This window comes from Ictalurus furcatus, chromosome 5, assembly GCF_023375685.1.
Source record: "Ictalurus furcatus strain D&B chromosome 5, Billie_1.0, whole genome shotgun sequence".
Classification (NCBI taxonomy): Eukaryota; Metazoa; Chordata; class Actinopteri; order Siluriformes; family Ictaluridae; genus Ictalurus; species Ictalurus furcatus.
The window spans coordinates 31,784,846-31,810,186 of record NC_071259.1 but is presented as its reverse complement, the minus strand read 5'-3'; the positions used below and the strand labels follow the sequence as shown (position 1 = coordinate 31,810,186).

Here is a 25,341-nt window from a genome sequence, read left to right as displayed (position 1 = left end):
AGCAAAAATTAGCAAAAATCGTCCGCTTTCATGGATATCAAACAACTGTAAACACAACACAGGTTTATCAAATAAAATAAAGAACTTCGTTAAATATAGGGGTCTAACAATTATTGGCACCCTATGAATTCATATGAGAAAAATATATTTGAAATATATTCCCATTATTTAAAAACTGTACACTTTAGTACACTTGGGTGATTATTAACAGGAAATTGTTCCACCACGACTTCCTGTTTCACAGGGCTATAAATATGAAGTAACACATAGGCAAAATTCCCTAAGTCATTCATGGCGATGGGTAAGAGCGAGGAATATAGCTGTGATGTGCGGCAAAAGGTTGTTGAGCTTCACACAATGGGGCGTGGCTATAAGAAAATAGCACAAGCATTGAAAATGCGCATTTCCACCATCAGGGCAATAATTAAGACGTTCCAGTCGACTGGAAATGTTATGAATCGACCTGGAATTGGACGCGTGTCTGTATCGTCTCAACGCACTGTGAAGAGGACGGTTCGAGTGGATAAAACATCTCCAGCTGGAGAATTGCAGAAGTTAGTCGTGTCTTGGGGTCAGAAAGTCTCCAAAACTACAATCCAAAGTGACCGACATCACCACAAGTTGTTTAGAAGGGTTTGAAGAAAAAAGCCTCTACTCTCATCCGAAAACAAACTCGAGCGTCTTCAGTGTGCCAAACACTACTGGAACTTCAAATGGGATCGGGTTCTATGGTCAGATGAAACCAAAATAGAGCTTTTTGGTAATAAACACCAGAGGTGGTTTTGGAGCACACAGAGAGGTAGCCTCTCATGCCCACGGTTAAATATGGAGGTGGATCTTTAATGTTTTGGGGCTGTTTTTCTGCCAGAGGACCTGGACATTTTGTGAGGATACATGGCATCATGGACTCTATCAAATATCAACAGATATTAAATGAAAACCTGACTGCCTCTGACAGAAAGCTTCAAATGGGCCGTGGTTGGATCTTCCAGCAGGCAACGATCCAAAACATCATCAACATCAACACAAAAACGGTTTACTGACCACAAAATCAAGCTCCTGCCATGACCATCCCAGTCCCCTGACCTGAACCCCATAGAAAACCTGTGTGGTGAACTGAAGAGAAAAGTCCACAAAATGTGAAGGATCTGGAGAGATTCTGTACGGAGGAACGGTCTCAGATCCCTCATCAGGCGTTATAGGAGAAGACTCAGAGCTGTTATCTTGACAAAGGGAGCTTGCACAAAGTATTGACTAAAAGGGTGCCAATACTTGTTGCACACTATATTTAACGAAGATATTTTTTATTTTTTTTTGGATAAACCTGTGTTTGGTTTGTAATTGTTTGATATCCATGACAGTAGAGTATTTATGTGAATTTTCTGAACAAAAGATTAAACAATAAAGACCATTTTCACACCTTCTCTGCTCATATTTACCAAGGGTGCCAATATTAGTGGACGGCTCTGCTATTTTTTATATATATATATATATATATATATATATATATATATATACACACACACACACACACTCTCTGCTCATTATTAAACATGTTAATTGCAATAATTATCTGGGCTTTTATTACACCCTGTTTTAATTAGGTTACTGTTCCATGAAGTGACTCCTAGCATGCTTACACGATTTTTCCCACAACACAAGAGTCCACTCGAACAATATTGCGTCACTCAATCCTGTGACCATCAGCACATTCCTAGCACGGGGGACAGGAGCGGCTCGGACTGTACTGTCCTCCTCGTGTCTCCCAAGTGTAGTGTACCGCCACCTCATCTAACCTCCGAGTCAGCAGAGTAAAGAATGACTGCGGTGGCAGTCCCTCTCAGTTTCTCGCTTCCTGTTTGTCTCTCACACACACACACACACACACGAGTGTAATGGCACAATATATGAAGAAAGCTTCCACAATGACAGGAACCTCCCACACTGTAACTATGGGAACCTCCTGCATGGGTGATGTCATCATGATACTGCATCATAGCCTTGCGAAGACAAATGAGGTCATGAATCATAACACACACACACACACACACACACACACACACACACACATGTGGAGAGAAAAATAAGACCAGACTGACAGTGAGAGGTGAGATGAGAGGAGATGAGATGAGAGGAGAGGAGAGGAGAGGAGATGAGCAGTGGCGCCGAGCCGCTGATGGAGGACAGGAAATCCAGACAGATGGATATAATCCTGACCGGATTACTGAATCCTGGATTTTCTGAAAAATACACTGTTGGAGCAGATCAGACACAAGAGCAAACTTCTCATCTTGACGCCTGCAGACATGCTTCATTAGCATGCAAGCGCGTGCAACCAATGGGCTTCGAGCTTCAATGAGATTTGCATGCATAATGAATAATAATAATTATTATTATAAGCATTGTTTGTTTTGTCGTGTCCGAAATGCATAAATGAAAATGCTGAAATGTAAAGCAATGAGACACGAATGAAACAGTCGGGGGGGGGGGGGGGGGGGGCTCGTTGTGTGTGCATGCATGTATTCATTCATGCGCGCGCGCGCACGCCCATAAGCTACATAGTACGTACACACAGGATACATTGTACTCCATGTCACTCCACGCGCACAGTACTTCTCTGTATATACAACGCCGCACGCGCGCTGTTCACACGCCTTTTAGGTCGTGACTCGTCCGTGCCAAAAGCCATGTGTCGTGTCATGTGTGGAGCAAAGTCAGATACTCAATTTAAAAAAAAACACACACACACACACACACACACACACACAACACCTAAATAATAACAATAATAATCAGCAATGCAACCCCAGGTACTGCGCTCGTGCGCACCGGGGTTCTATCACCACGAACCGAAAACAAATGCCACAAACGATAAGAGAGAAAAGGGCACGAGCGTGCTGTTTTCATTCCTCCTTACAGGTTAAACACGGAGTCAGAACAAGGGACGAGACAAAGGCGTTCAAACCCCGCACTTACTTTATAGACGCGGATCCGCATGCGATGGTGCCGAGCTCCAAACTCCAACTCAACGCTCGTGCTTTCCTCCTCTCCAATCTCATCAGCGCTCGGGCAGGCAGTTCGCAGGGTTGCCAGATCCTCGTCAGAGATTAACGTTGCATTTGATCACCAAAAAATGTTTAGTTGGGTTTTTTTTTTTAATCCCAAATGTTAATTTAATGTGTTATATCGCTGCCACGCAAGGGATAAAGAAGTATTTTTGTTATTATGAGAAAATTATTTTCTCATAATAGAGAGATGTTTTCTTGAAATAACGACATGTACGAGATGTTTTCTTGAATAACGAGATATACGAGATGTTTTCTTGAAATAACGAGTTATACGAGATGTTTTCTTGAAATAACGACATGTACGAGATGTTTTCTTGAAATAACGAGCTACTCGAGATGTTTTCTTGAAATAACAAGATATACGAGATGTTTTCTTGAAATAACGAGCTATACGACGTTTTCTTGAAATAACGACCTGTACGAGATGTTTTCTTGAAATAACGAGTTATACGAGATGTTTTCTTGAAATAACGAGCTACTTGAGATGTTTTCTTGAAATAACGAGTTATACAAGATGTTTTCTTGAAATAACGAGCTACACGAGATGTTTTCTTGAAATAACGAGCTACTCAAGATGTTTTCTTGAAATAATGACCTGTACGAGATGTTTTCTTGAAATAACGACCTGTACGAGATGTTTTCTTGAAATAACGACCTGTAGGAGATGTTTTCTTGAAATAACGACCTGTATGAGTTGTTTTCTTGAAATAACGACCTGTAGGAGATGTTTTCTTGAAATAACGACCTGTATGAGTTGTTTTCTTGAAATAACGACCTGTAGGAGATGTTTTCTTGAAATAACGACCTGTATGAGTTGTTTTCTTGAAATAACGACCTGTACGAGATGTTTTCTTGAAATAACGACCTGTATGAGTTGTTTTCTTGAAATAACGACCTGTATGAGTTGTTTTCTTGAAATAACGACCTGTACGAGATGTTTTCTTGAAATAACGACCTGTAGGAGATGTTTTCTTGAAATAACGACCTGTATGAGTTGTTTTCTTGAAATAACGACCTGTACGAGATGTTTTCTTGAAATAACGACATGTACGAGATGTTTTCTTGAAATAACGACCTGTAGGAGATGTTTTCTTGAAATAACGACCTGTACGAGATGTTTTCTTGAAATAACGAGCTATACGAGATGTTTTCTTGCAGTAAGGAGCTATTTTCGTGTAATGAAATGTTTTCGTTTAGTAGAGAGATGCTTCTCTCGTGAAAACAAGATGTTTTCTTGTAGATGCAAAAGGTGTATCTCAAAAAGCGAGATACTTTTCTTGTAATACTGGAGTGTTCTCGTTAAATACGAGTTTGTTTTTGTGTGGTAACAACACGGTGCTCTTGTAACAATGAGATGTTTTTCCTCATAAAAACGAGATATTTTCATGTCGTAACCAGCCGGAGTTCTCCTAATAAGATGTTCTCTTGTAATGAAAGCTTTTCATTCAGTAGAGAGATGCTTTTCTCGTGAAAGCGAGATGTTCTTGTGTAGTAATAGGATTACTTCTCCAAACTGAGATGTTTCCTTGTAGTACCGAGATGTTTTTCTCATCAGAATGAGATATTTTCATAGAATGAGATGGTGTTCTCATAACGACGAGCTATTTTCTTGTAATGAAATGTGTTCCTTACCTTTTTGTTCTCGTTATACAGGTGTTTTATCTTGTAATAACCAGATGCTTTTCCTCATAGAAATGAGATACTTGATTTCAGCATCATGTTTTTTTTCCTTGTAGTAACGCACTGTTTTTCTCATCATGAGATTTTTTTTCCCCCTCGTAAAAACAAGATATTACTGTGTACAAACAATCCCTCGCCACCGACGCGTTTCCAAAATAAACTGGAAGAGCGAGATCAGTTGATTGTTTTTATAACACGCCGTATTTATCTCATACAGCAATTCTCACAATCACGAGATATTTATCATAATAACGAGACAGTGACGGGGATTTTATTTTCCTGCATGGCAGCAATGCGCTTCCTTATAGCAGGTTAACTCTGATGAACAATCAGTGTTTTTTTGTTGTTGTTGTTGTTGTTTTATTTTTGAAATTTAAGATACAATTTAAAGGGGGGTTTAAAGTCCTACCACGGCGTGATCGTGAGACTATAACGTGCGAAAAGGTGGATAAATGAACATAAATACAAGAGAAGCAGTGTCGAAATGACAGGAAAACAAAACGAGTGACAGGAGCGTGATATGTAGTGCAGTAAAACAGACGTATTAGAAAACACAGAAGTGCTGGAGCAGTATATCAGAGGACTGTCCATGTGCAGAAGTGACAGCAGGATGAAATATAAATAAGGAAAGTAATATCAGTAAGATAACTAGTGCAATATACAGGGTTTACTGTCCATATGTACAACAATAAAATTTAAAAAAAAAAAAAGATGAATGTGATGTAATATAGTGATCAAAGCTTATTTTATTATTTATTTATTTATTTCTGTAAGGTGGGGTTTTTTTTTTAGATTATTTAAAAAAAAATTTTCATTTAATTTTATTTTTTTTTAAAAAAAACCCCACACAGTATTCATTTATGGATTTAAAAGAAATAATAATAATAATTTTAAAAAAGACAACCCAGAGCAATTTTGTACACACCCCGAAAGCTGTACACCAAAAGAGGATTAAACACACAATCTGGCAACACTATCAGCTTGCAGTCTGCGCTTCCTTATTCGACGGGAAAACCCGGAAGTCACTTTGCCCTAGAGCTCTCAGCCTGGCCAATCATAGGCCATGACGTATACGGCTCATAATCAGGCATGGAAAGCCAAAAAGATTGAATCACGATATAAATAAAATAAATAAATAAATAAAGTAGCAGCTCATTAAATATTAACGAGACACTTACCCTTTTTTTTTTTCCCTCAATGATCGCTTCAGCGAAGATTTACAATCCAACTGTTCAAATATTAGGCTCATTATTTCTTTAAATGTGTACAATAATATAGCTGTTTGGTCATTTATTGGAGCGTTTTTCTTCCTGAGCACGTGACTGAACAGGATGACTGCTGAGGTTTGGATTAAACGAACTCAACTCGAGTGACCAGACCAGACCAGACCAGAAGGCTGTAACAATAACTCGATCCTAAACGTAATGATATCATTTCTAGAACGGTGGGTCGTGATTTTTCCACCGTCGTAACCAAGTCAAAATATCATGAACCACCCCTGACTGTATCACGGAGCCCTAAGAGTCTCCCGAGTCAACTACTGGTCGAAATATTTATCAACCAAGCCTTCCTAGCGGTACACTGGCGTTCGACTTGTCGACATATCGGACATTCTCGATCGGTATATAAACAAACGAATCGTTATTTGATCTCGGCGTGTCTGTTGGAAGATCAGTCAGGACGCTGTTGGGTTTCTGTGTATAGAGTACCGTGACTCTAAACGTGTTGAGCTGCTGGTGAGCAGGGCGAAGGGAAAGGGGCGGGGTCTGAGCCGCCCGCCGGGCAGGGCGATGGGGAAGGGGCGGGGTCTGACCCGCCTGCTGCGCAAACGATCGACACGTTAACGTTTAAACCTAGTAGGCTGGGTAAATAAAGAAATTCTATTCTTAGAACCCAGAGTGTCTACTTTCATACGAGCCGTTACCTCAAATAAATTCGATGCTGAACACGGCCACGCCCAAAAACGGGAGGAAATTCTATTCGTCGGCTTCCGGGTAAAAGAGTCGAAGAATAATACGTCGTGTAAAAGCAACGTAATTAGAGCGTTCATTATGTACGAGAAAGTCCGACGTACAACTGCATCGCGTCTCATATCTGTCTCGCCCCTTTCAGTTGATCTGTATGTTTAATAGAACAAGCTCAAGCTTTGTATCATACACAATTTTACACTGTGTTCCTTTTTAATTTCCCTCATGGATTACCTAGCGCAGAGGTCGTTAACTGGCGGATCGTAGCAAAGGGGGTTTCAGAGGACCGACCCGAGCGTGTGAGGAAAATTCCGTCGCGGTGATGATAAATGTACTGGGGGGGAAATAACTGGCCGTCGTTCAGAGATTCTCGTTTTCTAAACATGAGCTTGGCTTCTGTTGCAGATCCTCTGTTGCGGTTTCTCCAATCAAACGCGTTTATACGAATCATTTAGCTGAAGGAGGCTCGTTCGGCCAGACTTTCCGTTTCGTTTGCCCTTTTTTGATATGATGTCATGTGAAAACACGACGAACGGAGAAGTACGTGCAATTATTCTCGCTGGTGCCGTAGTGGTAAGGCGTTCAAGTACCACAACGAGGAAAAATAGAGAGAGTGTTTTTGTGTGACGTTTATGAACTGTTTGGATTTCCATAACCACTCGAGGCTGATTTTGTTTTTAATTTATTATTAGTTTTTTTTTCCCCTCTCTAAAGTTTTCCCACCGTCTCCACGCACGCAGTTCTCTTAAGAGTTTCTCGGAAAATACCGCTTTAGGTTCGCACGTGGTCCGTTTATGAACTCGAACTAAATAAACGGCGATAAAGCGCGCCGTAAAGCTGTCGAAACGTGTCGCGCCCGCTTGATGCTCGGAGCTGCTTCACCTTTCGTTTCTCTCGAAGATAACAGACCACAAAACACAGACGTTCTTTAAAATCAAACATGCCTGTACCATTTATTGCACACAGTGCACGGATTTCCACCTTTTCATACAAATTTCTTCATATCGTCTCGGTTTAAAAAGTGTGAAACCGTCATTTGTTGTCGGTTTTCTTGTTTGTTTGTTTGTTTTTATTATCCAGTTTATGATGTTCTGTACTCTGCTCCTGGGTTCTTCTGGTCAGTCAGTGTGTGGTGTGAAAATGGCGCCCCCTGGAGGACGAAGGTGTGTTCGAGGGGGTCAGGTGAAAGAAGGGTTGCGTTTCTTTTCAGTTTGTGCCTTTTACTCTCCAGGAAACACACACACACACACACACACACACACACACACACACACTAGGGCTGATTAATGCTCAAGACAAAACACAGGACCTGGTCCTTAGACGCTTCTTCCCAAGTTAGCAGCTGAGTCGACAACTGGGGTTGATCTTTTGTCTTACTGGCTCCCACAAACGCAAAAATACACAGAACACACACATACACACACACACAAGCTGCGGGGTTAAAAGTTAAATGGAGTATTTAAGGAACGGTTCACCGAAATATGAAATCGAACATTTTTCACCTCAGCACAAATATAATTAGTGTTAGACAAGCAGCTGTGAACGGAATCCCCCACCGTGTAAAAAAAAAAAAAAAAACCACAAAAACTCATAACAAATCTTCACGAATAAACGTTTTTGCAAGAACAAGCATAAACGGTAGTTACAAATTTTGCCTTCAGGCTTTCGGCTAGGATCGAAAACGACGCAAAATCTCACTGCGAGTTCCCGGCGTCCAGCTCCGCGGTGACGTTTTGCTCATTTTATGGATTACAGGCGTTCTAAACCACATCCGCGAGTCTATATGGCGTCAGCGAAGAGCTTGGATATTAGGATCAGGATCAGCTTACGGTTAAAATATTTCACTCCAATACTTAATATCCGACAAGGCGCTTATCGTGTTCTAGAAAAGCCTCAGCTTTATTTTAGTTCCGTTTCGCATGCGTCTAGTTGGTACTTTCGTGACGCGTGTTCATGCACGATACGCACGTGCTAATTCGGGGGTCGGGCGCCGAGGTGGACGATGAACCGTTCCTTTACGGGTAAGTTTGACGAGAAGCAAAACTCGGAGCTAAAGAGTTTGATTCTTATGTTCCAGAAACGACAGACATCAAATACGTATATACATACAGTCGAATCGTTCCGAAGAGTTCGTACGATCTTTTGATTTTCCACGATTTTTAATCGTAACAGCCGTGTAAACCCCGCCCCCCCACCCCACCCCCCTCATTTGTCACCGATCAGTCTGCAAATCACTTAAAATGGACACCAGTCACTCAACCCCAGGGATTAATAAACGGATTTGGAAGAAGGAAGACGTACAATAAGACGAGACGAGACGGGAGGAGACGAGACGAGACGGGAGGAGACGAGACGAGACGCGACTGGAGACGAGACGAGACGAGACGGTTTGGTCTCGAGTTTGGTTACAGGTGGAGGTTAAAGACGGTACGTTTGCACAGGTGAGCATTCCTGCTCCCGAAAAAGCACCTGAGAATGACTCCTTCGTCTTCCGTCCTGCGCGCCAGGTGTGTCACCAATGCGGCTTTGTTTTTCCTTTAAATAATTATGGCTCTGTTCTGCGACCCGTCCCTGGAGTCCGAGGTCAAAGTTCGTCCTTCTCCATCTGTTTAAACGCCTCCAAGTCCTCCTGCCAATCGGCCATCAACGAGTCCATCGATTGGTCGTTAGGATCCTCGTCCTCTACAGCCTCCTCCTCCGTGGTCAGAGGTACGTCGTTGCTAAGCCCCTCCTCCACCCTTCCCGCCTCCTCACCCGCTACCTCTTGGTCCTGAGTGGTGGATTGTGATTGGTCAGGTGTTGATGAGGGGGCGGGGTGATCGTGGTCCTCCTCGCAGCAGCCCTCCTCCTCCCCTTCCTCCGCTTCGTCTGCACCTGAGAGCAAAGAGACGAACGGAGAGCAGTCAATCGACACAACACTGACCGGCGTGCAACATGTAACGTTTTGCGAAACTGAAACCGCTTTCTGGAGATCGGAGAATAAAAACACGCTTTTCATCGGAGTATAAACGCATTTCTACTGTACTTTAAGCCAAGAAACATGATACAAGTATATGTAAATTTAGCAGGTGATGTTAGCTAAGCTTTCTTGGTTACCATGACAACCGGCCACTATACTGCCATACGTTTCACCGACCGTATTCTACAATTTTTCTTTTTTGCTGGAGATTAATCATTATTTTCCACAATCTGGTCTCTCAATTGTCCAATCAGCAGACTGCTCGTTAGTAAGAACAGCCAATCGTGGCGCAGGAGGCGGGATTAATCGTGGCACAAGAGACGGAATTTGTTGCAAGATGAGCAGAAAAAACAAGAAAGTGGTTACAGAGTGCCTTGCTAGTTGCTAGAGTCATTAAGTGGATCAGTGAGGCAGTCAGATAGTGAGTCACTGAGTGAATCAAACAGTCAGTCATTGAGTTAATGAGTCAGTCAGTGAGTGACTCACTTACTGATTCACTAAGAGACATACTGTCCTACGGAGGCAGTCAGTGATCTCGGTGAATCAGTAAATGAGTCATTGGTTGAGCCAGTGGGTCAGTCAATCAGTTAGTCAAAAGGTGTGCCAGCGAGTCAGTGTGAGAGTCAGACAGTGAGTGATTCAGACACTCAGACTGTAAATCAGCGAGTCAGTGAATGAGTCAGCCAGTGAATCAGTCTGAGTAAGCCAGTCAGACAGTCCAATAGTCAGCGAGTCAGACAGTGAGTGAGTCAGATATTACGCGAGTGAGTCAGATAGTAAGTGAATCAGTCAGTGACTCAGTGAGTCAGTCAGTCAGTCAGACAATCTAACAGTCAGTGAGTCAGACAGTGAGTCAGGTAGCAAGTGAGTGAGTTATTAAGTGAGTCAGTCAGTGAGTCAAGCAGAAAACAGTGACAGAAAACCCACATACATGATGAGGATGAAGAGGAAAAGCAGGAAGAGCTGCAGATTACTTACTGCCATCCAACAGGGCACCCGGCAGGGCTTTTCCCTTAAATATGGCTTCTGTTCATCCACAAGAGGAGAGGAGGCAAAGAGAGAGAGCGATAGAGAGAGCGAGAGAGAGAAAGAGCGAGAGAGAGAACAGAAGAAAGTCAACGGTTAAAAACTGATTGTGAAAGCAAAAGAATGACTGAAAGGGAAAGGTAGGAAGGGGACGGATTGAGTCTAGCCTGCAAGTAAAAAATTTGCAACTGTACCGTTCCACTGGAGTCAATTAGTATGATTCATCGAACTATTCTAAAATCGAAACGCTCAGCCCCCAAAACCACAGACTTAACATTCTGATTTAGGGACAAAGTTAAACACAACACAAACAAACTACGCGGCCTAATTTTTTTATGGAAGTGGACAAGTCTTGTTTGAGGACGTACGTCTTGTCATGGCTCCTCACGTCTCACCTCTGTCTCGCGCCTTCTCGCTGAGCAGCACCTCCACCTCCCTGTGCTCCTTCAGGGCCTCCAGCAGGATGTTCCCTTCCTTATGGAACAGGAAGAGGAGCGGCAGAGTGACTTCACCGGTGCTCCGGCCGTCTCCTGCCATCTGGAAGAGCGGCGCCGTGTCGCTGCTGCTGCCCTCGTTATCGTCTGAGAGGAGACGTAGGAAATGACAGGTCATGTTTTTGGGCTGCTGAGTCATTTCCCCTACACTAACACACACACTCAAGCAGCTCACAATAGCGTCAAAAACCCGTACCCTGTTTTAATTCGGTCTTCTCTGATCAATATTACTGTATACGAACGAATCAGTAGTACTGTGTATGAGCGAATCAATATTACTGTATATGAACGAATCAATATTACTGTGTATGAACGAATCAATATTACTGTGTATGAACGAATCAATATTACTGTATATAAACGAATCAATATTACCGTGTATGAATGACTCAATATTACTATATATAAATGAATCAATATTACCGTGTATGAACGAATCAATATTACTGTATATAAACTAATCAATATTACCGTGTATGAATGAATCAATATTACTATATATAAACTAATCAATATTACCGTGTATGAATGAATCAATATTACTGTGTATGAATGAATCAATATTACTATATATAAACGAATCAATATTACCGTGTATGAACGAATCAACATTACCGTAAATGAACAAATCAACATTACCGTAAATGAACGAATCAACATTACCGTGTATGAACGAATCAATATTACCGTAAATGAACGAATCAATATTACCGTGTATGAACGAATCAACATTACCGTAAATGAACGAATCAACATTACTGTAAATGAACGAATCGACATTACTGTAAATGAAGTTCCACTTCAGGTTGCGGTCAGCTTTTTGTTTGCATCTCTGTGTGACTCAGTTTGTGAAATATGGTTCCTTTTTCTCTTTAAATCTGATTGGCTGAGCAGCGTTCAAAGCCGTTAAACCCGTCGATATATTAAAACTGTCCACTCCAAAACTGTCTAATCTTAATCCTGTTGTGTTGCTTAGCAAACAAATCGTACAAACTGTGCGGCTGAATTGTTTATAGCAAATTTTGTTAATATTAAATTATTTATTGAACACTGGATTTTTCTATCATATTATTATTATTATTATTATTATTATTTAAATGCACACCCTCGTGCTTATTTTATTCTTTATTTTGTTCGAAGAGAATTTATCATGGAAATCTTGACCAAATTTGCTGTTACAAACTGGAAAATTTGGAACGTATAATGAATTTATTTCTGTACATCATAATTAGAAGAGAGTGTAAAATGTTTTGCTTTTTTTTCTTTTCTTTCTAGAACGCTCCGTGTGCCTCACCGATGACGATTCCTCCGATAGCTCCAGCCTTTTGAATGTTTCTGGCTTTCTCGGCGAACATGCACTGTCCCCTCTGCAGCAGAGCGATACGGCCGGCCACGAACTCGGCGTTGCTCAAATCCGCGCAGCCGGAGTAAGGCTCGGCCAGCGTCACGAAACCGCGCACCTGAGAGAAAGGGAGAGAAAGAGAGAGGATGAAGTCGTCGGAGGGGGAAAAAATTTTTTTAAATCCTGCTTTTGGCTGAGACACGAGCACAATAATGCTGCTTTGTCATAGTCGGGATCATTCTAGTAAAGACAAAGGGTAATGAGACAGTTAGAATTCCGGATCTAGATTAGCTTTCTAGCTACTGCCCGAGTCAATTCGGACCTACTCACCCCCAAGTTGCTCTTGGAAAGGTCCAGTCCGAACTGCGCAGGACCGGCGGTCAGTACCACTCTGCCGAAAAAGGGGTGCGAGATGATCTGTACGGCGCGGGGGGGAAGCTGCTCTTTCTGCTGCTGGCTGGAGAGCTCCATCATCTCCTGCATGAAGCGCATGCCGTCCTCGGCAGCTACGGCACTCACCGCCTACACACACACACGTACAGACATTATACAGACACATTAATACTACATACACATGTATAGGAATGGAACGAATGCCATACACTGTGAAAATAATAACATAATATTATAACACAAGATCATATTTATAGGAAGATTTTTTTTATATATAAAACACAACGGTGAAACAATGGATCAGCTAAACATCTTCAATATCACAAAACCACTTACTAAATTCAATCAATACACACGGGGTCAAAATCGCGCGCGCACACAAAAAAATCATACGATTAGCTCACTAATTATAAATAACACCGGTCTGATGGATAGCGTGGGGGATCAGCTGATGTACCTGTGCGGCGTGCTGTACTAGCTGCACTCTGCCGTCCTTCAGGTGGATCAGCGTGACCCCCATCCTCTTCAGGAGCTCCAGGTGCTCCGGACTATTAGCCATGAAGTCCTGAGCTCTCAGCGGAGCACGACCCACTCCTGGCTCGCTGAAATACAGAGAAAGAGGAATAATAATTATTATAATTTTTATCATCATCATCATCATCATTATATAATGAGACATTTTTCAGTCGATTTTTCAGCTGATTGGTCAGAAGCTTTTGATTATTTTTCCACATTTACATCAATGCGCTCGATCAAATACAAACACAGGGACTCACATATTGGACGCTACGCGCAAAAAAAGTTTTCTGTAAGGAGACGTAAGGAGTCTCTAGTGTCAGAACGGACGAGTTTACACCTTTTATAGCTGTTTATAGCTGCTGTGATGCAAGTGATGGCGGACGTTAAACAACATCAAGCTATAAATTCGTAAAGTATCATGTAATAAACAACAAATAGTTAGCGCTGGCTAGTTGCGGTGGTATAACGGGAATAAAACACTACAGACTGTTGATTATTTTCCTATAACAGCACAACATGCTGTTAAAAATGTGTTTTATCATTTACGTAAGAAAGTAAAACTCGTACGGGTCCAGTCAGCACCGCATCTGTCACGTTGGCGCGTTTGTACAAAAAAAAAAAAAAAAACCTTTAGGAATTCTTACCGAGGGGGTGTGGGGCGGGGGCAACTCTTGTCCACCGCACTCCTGATTGGCTCCCGAAGGTTGCGTGGGTAGGCGGGGTCAGGGAAAAGGAGGCGGGTGTTGGGACAGGTCCATTCGAAGTTTGAGTCGTCTAGCTCCGCCGGTGCCTGTTTAGGTAGAAAGAGTGGAGTTAAGAGACGGGGAAATTACATTCAATTAATAAAGAAGATGGAGGTCGACCGATACTGGATTTTACCGATACCGATAACCAAGTCGGGCGGTACTTACCGTACCTGCCGATAACCGATTAATCAACTGATAATTTTTAAAATTGATACTGAATAAAAACATAAAACACTCAACACTGCTGAACTTTATTACAAAACAGCACTGACTGCACCATGGAAATGTGCTCTACTTTTTAAAAAGGAACTAAATATCAATTACATAATAAATATTAAAGTGAATAAAATATATACAACCAAGCTGAGCAACAAAAAAAAAATAGAACACTCTAAATAAATAAAAATAGAGACGTCCAAAACGAATTAAAAACAAAAAACACTACAAATAACACAATAAAATTGATCAGCGATAGTTCTTATGTCGCCTCTAGAGGCCGCTCTCGTACTGCGTGACGACAGTTAAGCGGACGTGAACCTTAAGTGAAATATGTATGAAATGATTGTAATCCGTTACATTAAAAGTAAGTAAACATAACCTGCAAAAGTAGGAAAACCGAATTTCTAGGACGTCTAAGACTGATACTGGGTTATGTGATTATCCTACTGTGAATTTACGTCCTTCTGACACGTGTCTGTGTATTTTATATTTCGATCGAGACATTAGTTTAGCGCTAAGCATCATCCCATGTGGTTCAAGTGCTGTAATGGACCGTAGCGTACAGTACCGTAGCGTGCAGTTCCGTGGCGTTGCCTGCAGGGGGCGGGTGTGAGCGAGGAGCGATCGAGAGCGACAAGGGGAGCAGGTGAGCCTCGGTAGTGAAGATGTAGTCCTCCACGTCGAAGGGTAAATCCTCCTCCTCGGCGAACAGCAGGAACAGATATTTAAACATCTCGGCCAGGAAAAACGAGTCCATGCTGAAAGACAAAACGGGAATGCCGCGACGTCCTTCCAGTTCACTTTAACACAGATTTAATCCCTAATACGTCTGCGTTTCCAGTTCTGACGCGCCTAATGACCTTCTACATCAATTCTATTTTAGTTTTCCAGGGAGGTAGCCTAAACAAAGTCGTAGGTCATGTGACACATGACGTACCAAACACGAGATAACATGGTCATAATATACGAGTGTGTGATTATCTGAGCGGATTTTACAATAATCTCTTACTACAGGCAAAAAAACGTGAGTCTCATCGAGTATTTGACTCGACGGCCCCGCAGTGGGTGTGGGATCTGACCCCTCATCCACCTGGTCCAATATCATCATGGGATAAAAATGAGTACTGTGTCTCACCGGTCCTCGTGGCTTCCCGTCCTCACGTCCTTCATGGCTGCGAAGCCACAGGGGACACGAGCGAAGCGGTTCAGGTTTTCCAGAATGGTGCGTCCCACCTCCAGGTAATACGGGTCCCTGGTGGCCTGCGAGAGTTAGAACGTCAGGAAGCGTTTAGGGACGGAAGACAGGAACAATAAGAAACGAGGACGTTTATATGAACGGCGGAGAAATGACGAGGTTGGATTTACGGCCTTTGTGGATCGTGCGGCCCGGACGCTCCTCTCGAATAACGATAGACCTGTGCAACGAATTATATCTTAAATCACGTTTGCCATTTCTGCAAACACTGCAACTAACTCGTTATCTTCAGTCACAGACAGCCAATTTTTTTTTTTTTACTCGCCCTTTTTATAAAAAAAAAAAAAAAAAAAAAAAAAAATCACCAGGCTTTTTTTTTTTTCCACCATCCCACCTTTGCCCTTTGTTAGCAATATAGTTTCATATTTCACGGACTAATAAAGCCACTCCTAAGATCCTAAGAGAGGGAAAGAATAAGAACGGGAAATAAATAAATAAACAAACAAATAAATAAGGCTAAGTTCTTTTTTTTCTTTGGTGGATTAAATCAAGCTTTTCATTCAGGTTTAATTTACTTTCATTTTATTCATTTTAGTTATTGGTTTACTTACAATAATGATTAATCAATTAATTAATCAATCATTCAATTAATTTTCACTTATTACTATGTATTATTATTATTATTAGTAGTAGTAGTAGTAGTAGTAGTAGTATTACTGCTGTTTTATTAATTATTAACATGGTAGTTTCTTTACCATATTCAATAAACAAATGCATAAATTATTAAGTATACATTTAATAATAATTATAATGTTATGTAAAAAAAAAATTTAATATGAAAGTGTTTACTATAAAAAATTACGATTAAAACATAATTGCGCTGAAGTCTGAGAAAACCCAGATCTATTAAGAGATCCGCTTAATTAACGTGACTGACCTTGTTTATAATAATAATTTTATGTACAACCTGAAGAAATATAGACTTATAATAAAACAATTAAGCCATCTACGGGTGAGCGACGTAATAAAGGTGCGGTGAAACGATTTCGTTTTTCTACGACGTCCGGATCTGCGATTTCACTCCAATAAAGACTCGCTGTCTGTACCTGCTGACGTGAAGAGGACCCAGAGCCTGTTCAGCAGGAGCTTGAAACAAAAGACATTATAAACCTTACTGTACAAACACCCTGAAGCACAAATACGACACCGATAGCGCGAATGTTCCGAGATAACGTCAGCGCTATTGTAGGACGTTACTCAGGTTGCGTGTACTCAGGGTGGAGCTGAAGAAAACACCCTGCAACCTTGAAAAAATTTTTTTTTTTTTTTTTTTAAATAGACATACACACACACGCACCTTGTAAAGGAAGTAGGTGCTCTCTGCAAACTCGGGTCGGAGTGGATGCTGCGCCCAGTGAACCCTGAAATCTGTAGTGAAGGCCTACGCGGAGGAAACGAACAGGGCTTAAGCGACATAACTTAAGTGTTACAGTAAGATACGCTCGTAACGTCGCTCATAAAGAGGAACCTACCTCAGGTAGGAAGTTGTGTTTCTTGGTGACCTGATACAGCATTTCGTGGGTTTCTATAGCCGGACGGATGTCTCCTTTTAGCACCTTAGAGACGGGAGGAAAAGAACCCAAAAAAACAAGTCACGTTTGCAGTGACGGGACTTTCTTTCTGCGTATTCGTCACACGTAACCGTTTCAGATCTTCGAACGATATTTAACACGAGACAAAAGACGACATAAAATATCAAATACTCTAATTGATAATTGGGTTCAGTTACACGTGACACACCCCGGGCTCGAGCGGTCTGAGCGATTCAAAAGAAACAAAATGAAGGTTTTACTACAGGACAGGAGCGTACACGCTCGAAAGCCCTTCGGTTCGGCTGAACTAAAACAATCCCTGCAAAGAATTCCTTCAACTGGACTGATGTGCAGTCACCAGAAACATCTGGCTGTGGTATTTGGCGTTTCCTCACGTTCCTCTTGTCTAATATTGCATTTTGTATGAGGATATGAAACCACCGAGTGTGACAGCTATGCAAAAATCAGGAGGGAGCAATTACTTTTTCCTCAGCACAGAACATACCCACGTACCACCAAAACAAAAAAGGTTCCTCAAGGGTTCTCCGAATGGGTAAGGGTTCGAGCATTCCAGAAAGGCGTTTGTTTTAAGGAATCCCTTTGGTGTAAAGTTCTACAGGGAACCTATAAGGGTTCTCTCAGACGCTAACCTTCTCCAAAAATTGTTTACTACCCATCCTTTTTAACTCTTAACTCCCAAATCCTACGAACACCCCGCGGGTTCAGCGTGGATCACGCCTCGCACGAACGGCGGACTTTCCGTAAATCGTCGATGACGTCAGAAAACGTCTGAGTTACGTCCATAGGCAATTTTAAAAAGAGACCAAAGGTCTGGTTTTATTTATATTTATTTCTTTTAAAATTAAGGTCTCGCGTAGAGGAGACGCGCCTGACCTGCAGGCCGGGGAAAAACGCGAGCAGGGAGTCCATCCAGGTGCGTGCGGGCAGCAGGGGTTTGTGGATGTGTACGTCTAGCAGCAGGGGAGGCTGGCTGATGTACTTCATTATAGACGCGTAGTGCTGAAACACACACACACACACACACACACACACACACACACACACAGGTGGGCAGAGAACACGTCAAGCACCACATTTATCCCACGTCACAAAAACACAAGGTCAGGGATCTGTACGTTTCTATATAACAGAAGGTCCGGCTCACTATGTTAAAGCGCTGAAGTAACTGGTCGTCCCCCAGCAGAACGTAAGCCTTCAGGAGGTACTCGTAATACGAGTCGATCCCCGCTCCTACGCCGCTGTCTGCAATGACAGAGAATACAGGAATACGTCAAGAATACACGTCACGGTTTCTCTGAATAACGGTACAGTCCGGAACAGGATCCCCTTTCCCCCCCTACCTCTGCGCACCCACTCCCCCGAGTGGATGTTGATGGTTGTTCCCACTAGGTTGCTGTTTCTCTGTCTCTTTTCCCACAGGAAGTCCAGGGCTCTCCGAGCATGGGCCTGGACATCGTAAACACAACACGTAAACATCTTCAGCACCGTTGAACGCGCCGAAAATCCGCATCTCTTTGATCCATTTTTACCAAAAAGATCATTTACTAAATGCCACAAGTCGAGTTCCTTACTTCATACTGTACACGTGAGCGACTATATATTCATATTTATTTCATTATGCTATTAACCTAATTAATGAATTCATTTACTCGTTAATTATTGCCATTTATAAATAAGAAAATGAAAAATAAAGAAACAAAGCCATAAATGAATACAAATAAAACTGATCGTCGAATACGCCGAAGGAAACGCCGACGTATAGTCGTTGAACGCGTAAATAAATAAGCCGTAAAATAAATAAGCCGTAAATAAATACCTCAGCTGATAGCTTATGAGGGAAAGGACGTTTGAACCCAGCGTGATGTTTTTCAGAGCATTAAAACCGGTTTATAAATCGGCTCCGATTCTAGGAATCGTCCGAAATTCATCTTTACTGGAATTCATTTATAGGTTTTGAAATTTTCAGGTGCTGCGACACTGCTGAGACGCGTTTATTGGCGTAGAAGCGAGTCAAAAATAACCTCCACCTCGTTCAGCGTTTAGCAGTCACGTTGTGTTTCCGCTCCTCTAAGCACGCTATGAGTCACTAAATGCAAACGAGCTGTGCGGGGAAGGCGAGTCGCACTTCACGGGTGAACGACTTCTACAAATCCGTCGGACGGATTTGTTTGTTTGGTGATCACACGGTCTGCCGTGAAACGACAGACATGCATTAAAACGACAGGCATTAAAAAAACATACGTCTCGAACGTCATTTTACCAAAATGGATTTATTTGCCTGAAATATCGGGCTTCGTATGACGCTCAGTTGAACTAGGATGGTACGTGAAACTAGACACGGTAGACATTATACTGATGTTTGATATACCTCGAATGTGGGGTCTCCAGTGAAGCGGCTCAGCGCGGCGAACTCCAGGATGATGGTGCCTGCGCAGGCGGTGCAGGTGTCCGTCTCGGTGCCTGTCCGAGTCTCAGGACCCTGAACCCCGTGACGCAGGTTGATCTAAGAGGACAGCAGTAACACTCGGTAATAAATACAGGGCCCGGTTAGTACAATTAGCGGCATTACTATCAACTCTTACTGGAAAATCTGCAATATTAAAAAAAAAAAAAACCTGTTTTAAATCTAGTCAAATCTGCCATGTTATTAGATATACGTTAGGAGAAATTGTCTGGCGATAGCTGAGGTGAACTATCCTTTTTGGTGAGTTTAAAAAACAACATTTATTTGGCTGGTAAACACTGCTAAACTGCATGCACCAGCCAACGAGTAAACGCAAAAATGGTCGCACCGCCGAATTCTCTAATCTGATTGGTCGGAAGGTGTTGAAGGAGTTTACTTCCACAACATGTGAATGGAACTATAAACGGATCAAAAAGTATGACTCGTCATTCCTTAATAAATGAAATGCGTTGTTGTTGGCACAATGCTGGGGTTTGAGAGGAAGAGAACACTTCAGGCAGGACGTGCTGTTATTGGAAAATAATCGCCTTCGTGGGGATAATTACAGCGCTGTAATTCAGATCGAGTGGCGTCACGCGACCCCGTCGTCGGTTATTTTCCTATCGCAGCACGAGACGGAGTGTTCTATTTCTTACTTTACAGCGAGTGACTGAGACAGCGTAAGAGGAAGGAAGGGGCAACGAGGCCGAGACAGAAATTTCACGGTCGCTGAATGGAGATAAGTCATGCAAATAATGTGATTATTCAAGCAGCTCGAGAAAAACATTGTGTCTCTGCACATCCACCCCAGGGTCAGAGTACGCGTGTGTGTGTGTGTGTGTGCGTGTGCGTGTATACACACTCGGGGGTAAGGCAGGCCGCTGCTGGTGTTAAAGGCAGGCAGGAGTCTCAGTCCCAGGTCTTTAGCCATGTGCAGGAGCTCGTCCTGATACCACTGCATGCTCTGTCCTCTCTCTTTCAGCATCACCGCCATGGAGTGACCTCCCAGCAGCCCTCTATACACACACACACACACACACACATACACACAATAAAACATAATTACTAATAAAAGAAGCCTCTTAACTGTGATATTATTGGACACTCTACAGAATGTTCATGTTCATTCACTCAGTCCTAGTAAAGGAGGCGTGGCCTACGTAGCGGTCAGTCCTAGTAAAGGATAATAATAATAATCTTTATTTTATAAAGCGCCTTTAAAGCAGCTTCTCAAAGCGCTGTATATAAAATCACAGTCCACAGAAAAATAAAACAAATAAAAGTTAATAAGAAAAAAAAAACGACATTAATAATAAAAAATAATTATAAAACAATCTAAAAAGACAAAGGAGGCGTGGCTTACGTACCTGTCAGTCCTAGTAAAGGAGGCATGGCCTATGTACCTGTGAGTCCTAGTAAAGGAGGCGTGGCCTATGTACCATCAGTCCTAGGAAAGGAGGCGTGGCCTACATATTTGTCAGTCAAAATGAAGGAGGCGTGGCCTATGTAGCTGTCAGTCCTAGTAAAGGAAGTGTGGCCGATGTACCTACCTGTCAGTCCTAGTAAAGGAGGCATGGCCTATGTACCCATCAGTCCTAGTAAAGGAGGTGTGGCCTATGTACCTGTCAGTCAAAATGGAGGAGGTGTGGCCTATGTACCTACCTGTCAGTCCTAGCAAAGGAGGCATGACCTACGCACCTGTCAGTCAGAATGAAGGAGGTGTGGCCTAAGTATCTGTCAGTCAAAATGGAGGAGGTGTGGCCTATGTACCTACCTGTCAGTCCTAGCAAAGGAGGCATGACCTACGCACCTGTCAGTCAGAATGAAGGAGGTGTGGCCTATGTACCTGTCAGTCAAAATGAAGGAGGTGTGGCCTATGTACCTACCTGTCAGTCCTATCACTGCATCACATCGTATTGTGTCAAAAGAAAGAAATAACAGACAGACAGAAAGAAGGAAAGAACAGACAGATAACTGAACAGAAAGAAAGAGCAGACAAATTGAATGAACGGACAGAATGAAAAAAACAAAGACAATAAGAACAGAAAGAATAAAAAGCAGAAAAACAGAGAGACAGAAAAATAGGAAAAACAGAAGGAAAAAAAGAAAAAGAAGGAAGAGAAGGAGGACTAAAAGGAATCAACAGGAAGAAAGGACTTAAACAGAGGTACTGGTCCAGATGGCTGGTCTTGTGCTGGACTGTTGGTTGGTTTAAAAGTTTCTCGTCTCAGAAGGACACGCACACACACTGCTCGGTGTTCAGTAACGCGAGTATCGGCACGCTCACCCCAGCACTCGGATGTTGGTCTCGAACACAGACACGACGATGTCATTGTCCAGTCGTACGTCCTTCACCACCCGCTTCACCGCTTCCTCAAACTCTTCGCTCTTATTCAACAGCTGGACACATCAGGAGGAGAAACAGAATGAGCACACAGAGGAGCGTTCGGCCGGAACATTAAAAAACACGCGCATGTTAGAGTGGAACTCACCGCGAGAGTGTCCAGCGTGTCGATGAGGGTCAGAGAAAACCTATAAACACACACACACACACACACACACACACACACACACAATGAAGAACATTCTAGCGCACAGCACTCAGACTATGAGACTTTTAATAAATGCCATCTATCCATAAATAACCGAGCGTGTTCACAACGCAGCTGACTGACATTCAGCCACGCCCAGAAAATTCCACCAAGCTGACGGACTTGAAAAGGACAAAATGGCGACTAAACGGTGAAAAAAGGCATCTCCTAATTGCGTCCTACCATCTTCTGCATATTTGAGCCTCTTTCCACCAGCGGCTATATGATGTCGAGATCCGTCTTTTCACACCGAGGACGACCGAGGGACGCGTACACGAATATAACAAAAGGTGCAAACTTTCACTGATGCTCAAGAAGCTGACACGATACATTAAGAGCCGGGGGCGGGGGGTGTAAACTTTTGAACAGGAGGATAAATGTAAATTATAATTATTATTATTTCGTTTAAAGATCTCCTTTTCCATTTAGTATTGCCCTTCAGAAGCTACATCAGATATTTACACGTCTATATTTACATCTACAGTTTACCCCGATCATCCTGTTTAAAAGTTTACACCCCCCCTGCCCCCCGCCCCCCCCTGCTCTTAATGTACTCGCCTCTCACACACACTGCTCTGGGGTAAAGCAGGCTGCTGAAGTCAGGACATGTGCCAGTGTGTGTGTGTGTGTGTTTATCAGACTTACTTTCCCAGGGCATCGTCCACGTCCCCTCGGCTGGGCTCCAGACCTCGTACTCGACCTCGACACGTCAAAGGCATCAGCTCATCTGCAGGGTAGGCGTGGTCCTGAGACAGACACAGAGAGAGAGAGAGAGATAATGAGTCAACAACAACAAAAAAAGATTAAAGACACAGGTTTTTAGAATTCAGGAAAATACTACAGAGATTTTCAGCCTGAATCGTTCACATCATTCTGTCCATCATCTTTTCATACCTCTTTTCTTAACTCCTTCTGTTCTACATTTCAATCTTCCTGTCAACCCCCTCCTCCCATTTCATCCCTCCATCTCTTCCTTCTGTTCTTTCTTTCATTCTGTCCTTCTTTATCTCCTTCCTTTCTTGCTTCTGCTTTTCTCTCGCTCTCTCTCTCTCTCTCTGTGTTTTTTTTCTTCTTCACTTCCTTCCCTTATTGTATTTCCTTCCACTCCCTTTCAGTGCTTCTATCCGTCTGCTTTTCTCTCGCTCTACTTTCCCCTTCATCCCTTCCTACTTTCTATCCTTCTTTCTTCCCTTCAGCTTTTCCTTTTTTCTGTCGTTCCGTCCTCTCTCTTTTTTTTTTTTCTTCCAGCCCAGCGAAGTCACGTTCTACATAAACGTCGTTAAAACGTCTCGTCGTCGCGAGTCCGCTGCGTGCGTGTCTCAAACGGCACACCCAGTTAACCACACACTTCTTCAGGAGAACTGAGGAAGGGCTGTATCTGCATCTCTATCATCATCATCATCTCTACTGTACGTTGAAGCTTTCACTTCCTGGACACAGACACGTTTCTGTTTCCTCGCACGCTGCCATTTCACGCGCACGTCCCAGGTCACGTCAATAACGGTTTACAATCGTACAGAATCCTCAGAACGAGGCGAAACCATGACGTAGCTGACGTACCATGTAGTTCTGATAAGCGTGGTCGAACATCTCCAGCACTTGAATTCTGGAAGGAAAGACAGCCATGTTAGTGCACACACACACACACACACACACACTGTCCTTAATGGTGTTTTAATAACGAGTGCATACCTCAGCTTCTGCCTCTCCTCTCTGCTCATGCTTTCCGAGAACCGGACGGAGAACCCGAGCAGGAGCAGCAGCACGAAAACGGGTGACATCATCGCCCGACGAGGCGTCCAAACCCCTTTATTATTTACGTCGATACACTACGGCAAGTTCGGACTCATCACTGCTCACTCGGCACTCTTACGAATGTTTTAGCACCGTAAATAAAAAAATAACACCGCCACTAATTTTCAAAACCTTCACCTGTCAGTGTTCCACGAGTTCTGCTACGTACGTCCTTCCTCTTTGCCTTTTCTTTTGCTCAGGAATATTTACTCAAACGAACTCAATCGGATCAGACGATCGAAAAAGTCAACACGATCTTGTTTAACCTAAACCCTCACCCTGTGAGATTCAGCACACCTGCCTGCCTCCGTCACCTGCGGCGACACCCGGACCCAGCGTAATACGCCTGATACACCGGCATGGTTATTATTCCTCACAAACTACACCGTGACCAAAACTACACCGTGACCAAAACTACACAGCTCACATCTACAACTAAACTGAACATGGATACACCTGGAGGTTTGCTTTAAACCAGGTGCAGCTCAGCAGGAAACAAATGAACACCTTTACCTGCCTTTTTTTTTATTTATTTTTTTTAATGTTTTGTTCAACTACAATCCAGCACTGAAGGAAACTAATCTCAGGAAAATACACTCCAGTGATTTATTAATTACTTTTACATGTTCGTGGTGTATTAAAAAATCTGTCTGGCTGAGACAACACCAAAAACAACACGTCCTTCTCGAAGTTAAACGTCATAAAAACAAATTTAGACAGATTTATAAATAATAATAATAATAAAAAAGGATAGCTTGATAAGTAAAAACACAAATATACAGCTGGAAAACTGTCATTAACAGCCTTTCGTCGCGCCAGTTAACGCTCCCCAAAGGATGACAGGTCGGTCCTGGTTGTTTTCATCCAGATGTTGCCTTTAGATAGATTTGTTGGGTTTTTAGCTAGCCGAAATTAGCCATGATTTAAAGAGTCCATTTCGATCAAAATACGGCTCCTGAAGCATAAAATCCGTCTTTCTTTCAACTAGTTTCGGTCCGCGAAAAGACGTTAAACCTGGACGCTGTCACTCGCCCTGACAAGCCGCTAATAACCGGATGCTGGTGGCTGTGAGCTCTTTCATGTATCCGTCAACATCCGCATCCGGGTAACACGCGCATTCGGTTACGTCAGCAAACTGTTGCCGGAAGTAGATTTCTTTCTTTACTTTTTTTTTTTTTTTTAAATGGTTTGATTTTGTTTATCTCGAACTAAATTGATATACAGTATTACGAGATTTAAATACGAGTAAACACAAGCAAGAATAATAAATATAATACAATAATTTAAAAAAT

General features: G+C 42.5%; 2 protein-coding genes across 6 annotated transcripts in view; both read right to left on the bottom strand.

Moving 5' to 3' along the window:
* The window catches only part of zgc:92140 (uncharacterized protein LOC447854 homolog), a 43,993-nt gene extending 40,899 nt beyond the window's left edge, over positions 1-3,094 (bottom strand). The window contains exon 1 of one of the 2 annotated variants that reach the window (XM_053626023.1): positions 2,977-3,094. The gene's annotated coding sequence lies outside the window, so the exon portion shown is untranslated. The remainder of the gene's footprint in view (positions 1-2,976) is intronic. The other variant, XM_053626024.1, reaches the window with a different exon arrangement.
* A 4,545-nt stretch (positions 3,095-7,639) lies between these two features.
* edem3 (ER degradation enhancer, mannosidase alpha-like 3) lies at positions 7,640-25,099 on the bottom strand. Of its 4 annotated transcripts, XM_053625937.1 has the most exons (21): positions 23,948-25,099; positions 23,816-23,861; positions 22,901-23,001; positions 22,157-22,196; positions 21,952-22,064; positions 20,527-20,680; positions 19,590-19,724; positions 18,562-18,667; positions 18,366-18,463; positions 18,095-18,220; positions 17,141-17,224; positions 16,966-17,049; positions 15,549-15,673; positions 14,982-15,171; positions 14,093-14,238; positions 13,387-13,531; positions 12,867-13,058; positions 12,489-12,654; positions 11,096-11,281; positions 10,653-10,700; positions 7,640-9,589 (listed from the first exon to the last, which is right to left on the bottom strand). In XM_053625937.1, exons 1-21 carry the CDS (start codon positions 24,037-24,039, stop codon positions 9,300-9,302), a joined length of 2,667 nt encoding a protein of 888 aa, XP_053481912.1. In that variant the 5' UTR covers positions 24,040-25,099; the 3' UTR covers positions 7,640-9,299. The 4 variants fall into 4 exon arrangements, with proteins under 4 accessions (XP_053481912.1, XP_053481914.1, XP_053481915.1 ...); XM_053625939.1 differs by lacking the exon at positions 10,653-10,700; XM_053625940.1 differs by lacking the exons at positions 23,816-23,861; positions 23,948-25,099 and adding an exon at positions 23,150-23,760.
* Positions 25,100-25,341: the final 242 nt, after the last annotated feature.

Excerpts from the sequence above, each read along its gene's own strand:
- edem3 (XM_053625937.1), bottom strand. The coding sequence starts at position 24,039 with ATGATGTCACCCGTTTTCGTGCTGCTGCTCCTGCTCGGGTTCTCCGTC. Across the intron at positions 23,002-23,815 it reads ACGCTTATCAGAACTACATG|GACCACGCCTACCCTGCAGA; the intron begins GTACGTCAGCTA and ends TGTCTGTCTCAG. Across the intron at positions 14,239-14,981 it reads CCACGGAACTGCACGCTACG|GCACCGGCGGAGCTAGACGA; the intron begins GTACTGTACGCT and ends CTACCTAAACAG.